This window comes from Amphiura filiformis, chromosome 12 (genome assembly GCF_039555335.1).
Source record: "Amphiura filiformis chromosome 12, Afil_fr2py, whole genome shotgun sequence".
Lineage (NCBI taxonomy): Eukaryota > Metazoa > Echinodermata > Ophiuroidea > Amphilepidida > Amphiuridae > Amphiura > Amphiura filiformis.
Window position 1 is genome coordinate 58,764,634 of NC_092639.1, and position 11,116 is coordinate 58,775,749.

At 37.6% G+C, this 11,116-nt stretch overlaps 2 protein-coding genes across 2 annotated transcripts; one reads left to right on the forward strand and one right to left on the reverse strand.

Moving 5' to 3' along the window:
* Nucleotides 1–5,249: 5,249 nt before the first annotated feature.
* LOC140166951 (uncharacterized) lies at nucleotides 5,250–6,128 on the forward strand. Its single transcript, XM_072190434.1, has one exon. The coding sequence runs from the start codon at nucleotides 5,250–5,252 to the stop codon at nucleotides 6,126–6,128; it is 879 nt and encodes a 292-aa protein (XP_072046535.1).
* A 686-nt stretch (nucleotides 6,129–6,814) lies between these two features.
* Nucleotides 6,815–11,050, reverse strand: LOC140166952 (uncharacterized). Its single transcript, XM_072190435.1, has 9 exons — nucleotides 11,008–11,050; nucleotides 10,577–10,690; nucleotides 10,085–10,198; nucleotides 9,503–9,616; nucleotides 9,010–9,123; nucleotides 8,442–8,555; nucleotides 7,950–8,063; nucleotides 7,017–7,130; nucleotides 6,815–6,822 (listed from the first exon to the last, which is right to left on the reverse strand). The coding sequence occupies exons 1-9, from the start codon at nucleotides 11,048–11,050 to the stop codon at nucleotides 6,815–6,817; spliced, it is 849 nt and encodes a 282-aa protein (XP_072046536.1).
* Nucleotides 11,051–11,116: the final 66 nt, after the last annotated feature.

An 11,116-nucleotide genomic window follows, 5' to 3' on the forward strand; every position in this document is an offset into this window, starting at 1 on the left:
TTCCATTATTGGCACAACCATTCCCACCATCACACACTGAAAATTTTAAAGGTTTACCAAGACTACATATCATAATACTAATCATAGAGAGTTTGTCCGTCTGTCCTCGCGCTATCGCGCTTTATAGTTTTCTGACCTGAAAATTTTATGAAATTTTAGAATTCTAGATAAAAAGAAGGAACTCGGGTATTTATTACTTCAAAAGAAGAGTTCTACCCGTCACTTCTAAAGTTGAGTGCCCGGAATTTTTTATAGGATTAAAGAATCTCGCAAAAATATTACAATTCTGAACCAATTGCAAATTTTCAATTGTCGTCCTCATTATGTATAGTGCTATAACCTACAAAGACGAAGGGGCAATAGAAAAATATTACCGGGCACATCGTCAAAATTAATATTCAAACCATTGCGGAAGTTATGCAATGTCGTAAACGTGGAAACAACCATGAACAAATTTTTATTAATTACATATGCATCCAATCGACCAACAATCCCGCTATCCGGGCCAAGATATACAAGAAAATACTGTTTCAATCACGAAAATTAACCCCAAGTTACACGCCTACACGTAAGATTTGGCCATAGTCTATTTAGATCATCGTTGTCAAGCTCGAGGTGATTCACCCCAGATGGTTGGAGATAACTGTATACGCGTAGCCATGGTAGCGAGGTGCTAACGGACGCGCTGTTGACCCCGACGCGCTGTTAGGACATGGCGGCCACCATACGTGTGTCAAGGGTACATGCCACAAAATAGCTTTCCATAGACTTTACGTGCAAAATAGGGGTCACGTTTTAGGCTATAGGCCTAAGTCGAGTTACGTCTTACTTTGAAATATATATTTGATATCATCTTAATCAGAACAAAATTCTGCATAACATATCTGAAAATGACACCATATTTTAGGTCTACTTTTTGAGAAAAATAGCGCTATATAAAAAGACCCGATTTCCCCGTGTTTACGTCCGACTGCTAACCGCGTTTTGACCTCGTGTGTTCCTGCGCTCATCATCGTAAACATCACTCAAATTTTCGCGTTTTCTGTTCAAATTAGTAGAGATCACATTCACAAGTTCTAGCAAAACACGATTTGCAACACTAAAATTGTTAATATTGTACCGATTTTGCACAGTTTTTTATGCAAAGTTGGGACTATAGTCGTGATAAACTTTTACCGGAAACCGCTTCACAGGCGGATTTAGTTGTATGCACCATCAAATTTTGTGATTCGCGGCAACTTCTGTATAGTATCTCGTAGCGTGCAAATTTGGCTAATCCGCGTTTCACTGTCATCCCCCCGTATACCATACATCGCGTTTTGTTTTGTTTTTATAAAATAAGTATCAATAGATTTGAGATTTACCCAAATGAGTTTCGTGTTATAATGAAAGACAGAGATAAAAAGATTTTATGGCGTCTGACGTCTCTCTCAATTACGATTCGTGATTGGTTAAGGGGGTACTACATCCATTGATTTTTTTTGCATTTTTTTGCATTTTGTGAAGAAATTACAAAAAAAAATTGGACAAAGTGGTATGCAAAATGAAGGGGCAAATCTTCTCGTTTTATTGGTGGCATCGGTATCAATGTAGCATACATGCTTTTGAAGATAGAAGCCGAAAGGAGGTACATCACTGATGATTTAAATTCACTTCATTTTGGAAAGCTTACTATCAACGGATTTCGTTAAAATTTTGGATATGTGTTGCTAACACATTAGGGAAATAATGTTGATATGTAAAATGGGAATAAGTGGTCCCTGATTTCTTTTATGACTTCATGAACTTGGTGCTCCACAACTATCAAAAAACGGTTAAAATGCTTCTATTTTCAATGTCGAGCTATATTTTGTATTTTGAACTTGCAACACTATGTCACTGAAACTTAATTAAGCCATAGGTAACAGGTTACCACAACCACACTACAGCAATGTTGAAAAAGATTGTATTTTTTGTCACCTATACCACCATATTAGGTAGTTTTCCGTAAGCTTCATTTTTGTGATTTTGGTAACTATTTTATATTTATTTGCCCAATCCAACTCAACTAGGCAATCTAAATTGTACTCACCATTTACATCCCAAGGTATTTTAGTATATCCACCTCACACATTTCCATTATATATCCAGTAACAGACAAAATATCAAAATTGATGCCTCATTATGACATGTATGATATCACAGACTATCACATGTATTCAAAATTGATGCCTGAATTTGACTTGAACTAATTGACCTATAACCTGACCTTTGATGACCTTATAGCCTTTTTTAATCTCTTTTCCTAACAACATATTATAGAAGATACATACATGGATTAGTATTAAATTGTCTATGTGGAAGAGATTATTTAGGCCTATTTAATTTATTCAGTGTTATAATCAGTGAGTATATTTCTATAGATAGTATAACAAAGGATTTAATGTATTCTATTCATGTATTCTACTTGGACATGTTCAATAGAATAAATTATGGTTTGTTATGAAACACACATCTCAGTTACCAGGATACAGTAAACACAAAAATATATAGGGCTAAAATGATTTTCTAAAATGGTTTAAAACCACTTTGTATGTAGAGATATTTTATAAGTTCAGGACATGAGATGATGAACATATTTATATACTTTATAAATTTGCAACAAAAAAAAGAAGATGGGTACTGATGAAAATCAGGGTATTAAATCGCCTTAATACAACTTAATAGAGCGTAAAAGGAAGACCGATTTACCTGATGCCGATCGGAGAAAAAAACCCCAGAAAATGTCGAAAAATTACGTACTTTTTCAAGGCAAAAAGCAACTTTTCTAGGCATTGTTGACATGGTGCATTCGCAAAAGAAAGTTTCCTACTATAAAGACCTAACTTTTGAGATGGTTTGTATGTTTGAAGGTGCAAAATTAACAATAAGGCGTCCGGTTATACCGCCGCGTTCAGCAAGTCATCATCACGACACTTGTAAACAAACCCTGCACGAGTTTGATTGACAGATGACGTCAGACGCGATAAAATCTTTTTATCTCTGTCTTTCATTATAATATTTTTATTCTGTCGGTCCGTGCCACGTCACTTCCGGTTGATGATGAGACTCACAGTCGAGTGAAAACAAATCCTCAATTCGATTTGTTTTTTTATGATTGCAGTCATTTTGTGTACATTTCGATCACAAATAGTTAGTGGAATCAAACAAGTTTCTAAGTCTGCTCGATTTACTGTAAAATATAGTGACAAACTTAAAATAAAAGTCCATGGCCGAGTGGTGTTTTTTTTCGGAATTGAATTTGGAATGAACAACATCGCGCAAAATATGCAATGTCGTAAAAGTGGAAACATTGGATTAAAACCTCATCATATGACTCAAAAATTCAATATTATTTTGTATTTAAGGATATACATCGATAATCTGTTCAGCTGCATTTATGTCAACTTATTCTAATTAGAATCAACAGTAAGGAAGTTTACCTGGACTTGAAATGCCAAATTGGCAAAGGTTTCCGGTAAAACCACTGGGACAGACACAGAGGTCGGTTGCTACACATATTCCATTATTGGCACAACCATTGCCACCATCACACACTGGAAATTATAAAAAATTTACCAAGACTACGTAAGTGTATATTTTTTCATATACTAGTCCAAGTTAAACACACTTACGTGCAGACGTTTCGATAGCTACCAGCTATCTTTCTCAATGCTACTGTTGATGTGATGATCGCTGTACAGCAGTTGTTGATCGCTGCTTGGCAACAGAGTTGCCAGACGATTTCTCCATCAACAGGTCGTCATAAATGTGACTTAGGTTATACTGGCCCTCGTCTCGGTTCATTGTTGCTCGTTGCTTTCTGATGGTGATGGCCTCCTTTATCCATCTTGTGTATTTATCACTCTCTTTTCCGACAATCCTTGCCTCCTCCCAATTGATGATATGATTATTGTCCACAACATGGTCAGTTATCGCAGATTTATGGATGGTAGATTGCGAAGCTTTCCTGTTGGCTCTAGTGCGGATATTGGTAGCGACTTTATCTGCCTCACTTCGATGTTCATCTAAGCGCTTCCCGAATTTTCTACCGGTTTCACCTATGTATGTGAGATCACAGTTTTTGCATGGGATAGAATAAATGACATCCGTAGAATTTTGCGGCTCGCGTTTATCTTTCGGATGGACTTAGAAAACTCTTCCGTGACTTAGAAAACTGTGAACGAAAAATCGCCCGACATCGCAACCATCTTGTTTACACTCTCAGATGCCGCGATCTAAGCCTCACTCCACCTAGCCTCAAAATAAAGTGCCCGATCAACACCAAGAAAGCCAAGGACATTATATTGCAAGCTCAGCGTAATTTACTCCGGGAAAGAGTAAGAGTCATCAATAATAAACTGGTTAATTTAAAAAGTCAGAAATCGGATTTAGAAAAGAAATTAAAAGCCGTAATTCCCGCGAAATCGGAGCTGGACAAAGAAATCTCGTCCCACCTAGCGAGAATACGCGAGAACACCTTTGAGAAAACAAAATGTCGCCATGTACGGAAGCTGCAGAATTTGACAGAGAGAGACCAAAACAAAAAGTCAAAACACGGCTTGTCTACTGGTGCTACGGAACCCGACCTCACAGGAACACAACTTAAAAAGTGGGTAGTTAACTTATCTAAGTATAAATTAAGTCATGCTCAGAATAACGTGCTTGCAAAAGGGCTTAATTATGCGGTTTCGCCGACAAATGTATGTAGTGATGAGTTTGTTATTGCCACTGAGTTAGCGTGTAAGAAGCTTACGCACCCGGAAGCGATTCAGCTTAGGGCTAAAGTAACAAGTGCGCTTAAATCTTCCAAGCCCCCCAAGTAAAACTTAAGTAAAGACGAGAGACAGGCGGTTAAAGATCTTAAGAAGGAAGATAGCATCATCATTTTGCCCGCGGATAAGGGGAGAGCCACGGTTATTTTAGATAAAGATGAATATAATGAGAAGGTCAACAACTTGCTCGGTGATACAAAAACGTATGAGGAGTTATCTTCAGATCCTACTCAGAAATATAAGAGAAAGCTTGTAGCCATTCTTACTAGACTCAATGAGGAAGATAAGATCACGTTTGGTAAATACAAACAGTTATATCCGACAGCCGAGAATATTCCCAGGCTGTACTGTACTCCAAAAATCCACAAACCGAATGCACCCCTAAGACCCATAGTGGACTACACATCTACGATAGGTTATGCTACATCGAGATGGTTAGCTGATATCCTAGGTCCTATGGTAGGGAATACTGTGCACCATGTTAAGAACTCAACGCACCTGGCAGAAGAGCTTGTGGATATTCTCATTGATGAAGGGGACATACTTAATTCCCACGACGTAGTCTCACTTTTTACTTGCACTCCCATCAGCAAAGTATTAGACATAGTGAAAGACAGAGTTAGTAAAGAACGCTGGCTTAGAGACTACAACCAATCGCAAGGTTTCAATCTAACTGCGGATGATGTAGTTGAGCTTTTGGAATTCATTTTGTCCACGACGTACTTCACCTTTCGCGGCAAAATTTTTAGACAGCGATTCGGAGCGGCTATGGGTAGCCCCGTGTCCCCATTAGCAGCCAACATCTTTATGGAATACTTAGAGGAATCAGCCATCATGACCGCCCCTATTGAATGCAAGCCCAAGCTTTGGAAAAGATACGTCGACGACATTCTGGAAGTAGTAGCCAAAGACGCAGTCATACCGCTTACTGACCATCTTAACCAAGTCGATGACACACAGTCCATCAAATTCACTTTCGAGAAAGAAGTCGACGGAAAGATACCATTCTTGGACACTCTAATTGTTCGCCGCGAAGATGGGTCCGTGAAGCTTTTAGTTTATCGCAAAGCCACCCACACAAACCAGTACTTGAACTTCAAATCGCACCATCCCCTACATCAAAAACTTGGGGTTGTTCGCACACTGTTAGATAGGAAAGATAAGATTGTCACCGAAGATCAGGACAAAGAGGAGGAGGAGAAGATTATTAAAGGTGCTTTAAAACAGTGTGGATATCCGGACTGGTGTGTGGATAAAGTTAAGAGCAAAATGGCTACTCCTAAGCAAAAAGGCAAGAAATCCAAAGACGACAGTAAAAAATCCAGGGATTTGTGACATTACCGTATGTGGAAGGGGTGTCTGAGCGTGTCGCCAGAGTCATGAAGTCTTATAACATCCATGCCGCCATGAAACCCCACACCTCTTTACGCAACCTTCTCGTCCATCCGAAAGATAAACGCGAGCCGCAAAATTCTACGGATGTCATTTATTCTATCCCATGCAAAAACTGTGATCTCACATACATAGGTGAAACCGGTAGAAAATTCGGGAAGCGCTTAGATAAACATCGAAGTGAGGCAGATAAAGTCGCTACCAATATCCGCACTAGAGCCAACAGGAAAGCTTCGCAATCTACCATCCATAAATCTGCGATAACTGACCATGTTGTGGACAATAATCATATCATCAATTGGGAGGAGGCAAGGATTGTCGGAAAAGAGAGTGATAAATACACAAGATGGATAAAGGAGGCCATCACCATCAGAAAGCAACGAGCAACAATGAACCGAGACGAGGGCCAGTATAACCTAAGTCACATTTATGACGACCTGTTGATGGAGAAATCGTCTGGCAACTCTGTTGCCAAGCAGCGATCAACTGCTGTACAGCGATCATCACATCAACAGTAGCATTGAGAAAGATAGCTGGTAGCTATCGAAACGTCTGCACGTAAGTGTGTTTAACTTGGACTAGTATATGAACAAATATACAGTTTTATGGAACAGTCCTGATGAATTTGTTCAAAAGACTACGTAAGTGTTTTGATTTTTAATAAAGCAATAAACTGACTACCTAATTATATCATACATTCCATTTTTTTTATGGGAATTTCATCTTTAAAGGCCTATAACTCAAAAACATGTCTGGCGACTAGTTCCGGGTTTTGTTGGAGCAGGTCACATATGCATTTGGAATAAAACCAACAATAGTAAGGAAGTTTACCTGGACTTGAACTGCCAAATTGGCAAAAGTTTCCGGTAAAACCACTGGGACAGAGGCAGACATCGGGTGCTACACATAGTCCACTATTGGCACAACCATTTCCAACATCACACACTGGAAAAGGAAAAGGAGGAAAAGTTTACCAAGACTACGTAAGTATTTTAATTTTGAATGAAGCAACAAGCGGACTACCTAATTGTATCATACATCGCATTTTAAAGAAAATAAGCATTACTAGATTTGAGTTTCGGACAAATGACACTTCGAGGGGGGCATTTACGTCGGAAAGAGGGGGCATATTGCCTATGAATGTTGTTTGAAATTAATTGGGACGGTCGTTGGTCTAAACAAATGAAGGGGGTTATTTGGTATAAAATTTTGATATAATGGGTCTTCGGGTAGAAAATTTGGAGAAAAAAAATGCAAAATTTATCTGGTTTCTCCAATTTGCCCAAATTTACAATGCAAATTTGTTGCAAAAAGAGAATTTGAAAGTGTTTGCATTATTTTATAGGTTTTAATGACTGAATTCTAGATTAAAAAAAAGGGGATATCTGGTATATTCTCCTTCAAAGAAGGAGTCTATTAATATGATTAATATGACAAGCACATATACCCTTACGTTAAAAGTTGAGTACCCCGGGATTTTTATAAGATTAAAGTACCCCGCGATAAAATATTAGAATTTTAAACCAATTGCTCCTTGTCAATGTATTATCGTCTTAAAATGATTTAATAAGTGCTATAAACTACAAAGACAAAGATGCAATAGAACCATATTACCAGGTGCATCATCATTAAATATTAAAACTGTCTCATGTCCCTGATTAAGCCAATTTGCGTATAATATGCAATGTCGTCAAATCAGCATCTTTGGATTAAAACACCACTTTGTGCATTTGGAATAAAACCAACAATAGTAACGAAGTTTACCTGGACTTGAAATACCAAATTGGCAAAAGTTTCCGGTAAAACCACTGGGACAGACACAGACGTCGGCTGATACACATAGTCCATTATTGGCACAACCATTCATACCATCACACACTGAAAAGGATAAAAGTTTATCAAGACTACGCAAGTATTTAAATTTTCAATGAACATAAGCTGACTACCTAATTATATCAAAACATCGCATTTTTGTGAAGAATAAGCGTTACTAGATTTGAGATTCGTGTCAATGAATTTCGGGGGCATTCACATCAGAAAGTACCGGCATATCGCCTATGTACGGTATGTAATTTTGAATTAGGTGGTCGGCCATTGGGTCTAAACAAATGAATGAGGTTATTGGGTACAAAATGTTTGGTTTAAAACACCACTGTGTGCATTTGGAATAAAACCAACAACAGTAAGGAAGTTTACCTGGATTAAAAAACCACTTTGTGCATTTGGAATAAAACCAACAATAGTAACAAAGTTTACCTGGACTTGAAATACCAAATTGGCAAAAGGTTCCGGTAAAACCACTGGGACAGAGACAGATGTCGGCTGATACACATAGTCCATTATTGGCACAACCATTCCCACCATCACACACTGGAAATTATAAAAGTTTACCAAGACTACGTAAGTATTTTAATTTTGAATGACGCAGCAAGCTAACTGTATCATACATCGCGTTTTTGTGAAAAATAAGCATTATTAGATTTTGAGTTTCGGGCAAGTGAAATTTCGAGGGGCATTCACGTCGAAAAGTAAGGGCATATCGCCTTTGAATATTGTTTAACGGTCATTGGTCTAAACAAATGAAGGGGGTTATTGCGTACGAAATTTTGATTTAATGGGTCTTCGGGTAGAAAATTTTGAAAAATCTGGTTTCTCCAATTTATCCAAATTTACAATGCAAATTTGTTGCAAAAAGAGAATTTAAATGTGTCTGCATTATTTTATAGGTTTTTAATGATTGACTTCAATGGTCGAAGCAGCATCTTTGGATTAAAACACCACTTTGTGCATTTGGAATTAAACCAACAATAGTAACGAAGTTTACCTGGACTTGAACTGCCAAATTGGCAAAGGTTTCCGGTAAAACCACTGGGACAGACACAGATGTCAGCTGATACACATAGTCCATTATTGGCACAACCATTCCCACCATCACACACTGAAAAGGATAAAAGTTTATCAAGACTACGCAAGTATTTAAATTTTCAATGAACATAAGCTGACTACCTAATTATATCAAAACATCGCATTTTTGTGAAGAGATAAGCGTTACTAGATTTGAGATTCGTGTCAATGAATTTCGGGGGCATTCACATCGGAAAGTACCGGAATATCGCCTATGTACGGTATGTAATTTAGAATTAGGTGGTCGGCCATTGGGTCTAAACAAATGAATGAGGTTATTGGGTACAAAATGTTTGGTTTAAAACACCACTGTGTGCATTTGGAATAAAACCAACAACAGTAAGGAAGTTTACCTGGATTAAAAAACCACTTTGTGCATTTGGAATAAAACCAACAATAGTAACAAAGTTTACCTGGACTTGAAATACCAAATTGGCAAAAGGTTCCGGTAAAACCACTGGGACAGAGACAGATGTCGGCTGATACACATAGTCCATTATTGGCACAACCATTCCCACCATCACACACTGGAAATTATAAAAGTTTACCAAGACTACGTAAGTATTTTAATTTTGAATGACGCAGCAAGCTAACTGTATCATACATCGCGTTTTTGTGAAAAATAAGCATTATTAGATTTTGAGTTTCGGGCAAGTGAAATTTCGAGGGGGCATTCACGTCGAAAAGTAAGGGCATATCGCCTTTGAATATTGTTTAACGGTCATTGGTCTAAACAAATGAAGGGGGTTATTGCGTACGAAATTTTGATTTAATGGGTCTTCGGGTAGAAAATTTTGAAAAAATGGCAAAATTTATCTGGTTTCTCCAATTTATCCAAATTTACAATGCAAATTTGTTGCAAAAAGAGAATTTAAATGTGTCTGCATTATTTTATAGGTTTTTAATGATTGACTTCAATGGTCGAAGCAGCATCTTTGGATTAAAACACCACTTTGTGCATTTGGAATTAAACCAACAATAGTTACGAAGTTTACCTGGACTTGAACTGCCAAATTGGCAAAGGTTTCCGGTAAAACCACTGGGACAGACACAGACGTCAGCTGATACACATAGTCCATTATTGGCACAACCATTCCCACCATCACACACTGAAAAGGATAAAAGTTTATCAAAACTACGCAAGTATTTAAATTTTCAATGAACATAAGCTGACTACCTAATTATATCAAAACATCGCATTTTTGTGAAGAATAAGCGTTACTAGATTTGAGATTCGTGTCAATGAATTTCGGGGGCATTCACATCGGAAAGTACCGGAATATCGCCTATGTACGGTATGTAATTTAGAATTAGGTGGTCGGCCATTGGGTCTAAACAAATGAATGAGGTTATTGGGTACAAAATGTTTGGTTTAAAACACCACTGTGTGCATTTGGAATAAAACCAACAACAGTAAGGAAGTTTACCTGGATTAAAAACCACTTTTGTGCATTTGGAATAAAACCAACAATAGTAACAAAGTTTACCTGGACTTGAAATACCAAATTGGCAAAAGGTTCCGGTAAAACCACTGGGACAGAGACAGATGTCGGCTGATACACATAGTCCATTATTGGCACAACCATTCCCACCATCACACACTGGAAATTATAAAAGTTTACCAAGACTACGTAAGTATTTTAATTTTGAATGACGCAGCAAGCTAACTGTATCATACATCGCGTTTTTGTGAAAAATAAGCATTATTAGATTTTGAGTTTCGGGCAAGTGAAATTTCGAGGGGGCATTCACGTCGAAAAGTAAGGGCATATCGCCTTTGAATATTGTTTAACGGTCATTGGTCTAAACAAATGAAGGGGGTTATTGCGTACGAAATTTTGATTTAATGGGTCTTCGGGTAGAAAATTTTGAAAAAATGGCAAAATTTATCTGGTTTCTCCAATTTATCCAAATTTACAATGCAAATTTGTTGCAAAAAGAGAATTTAAATGTGTCTGCATTATTTTATAGGTTTTTAATGATTGACTTCAATGGTCGAAGCAGCATCTTTGGATTAAAACACCACT

Coding starts and splice junctions, on each gene's coding strand:
- LOC140166951 (XM_072190434.1), top strand. CDS start 5,250: ATGGTAGGGAATACTGTGCACCATGTTAAGAACTCAACGCACCTGGCA.
- LOC140166952 (XM_072190435.1), bottom strand. CDS start 11,050: ATGCAGACACATTTAAATTCTCTTTTTGCAACAAATTTGCATT. Junction 9,617..10,084: donor ATTTGGCAGTTCAAGTCCAG/GTAAACTTCGTA, acceptor TATAATTTCCAG/TGTGTGATGGTGGGAATGGT. Junction 8,064..8,441: donor ATTTGGTATTTCAAGTCCAG/GTAAACTTTGTT, acceptor TATCCTTTTCAG/TGTGTGATGGTATGAATGGT.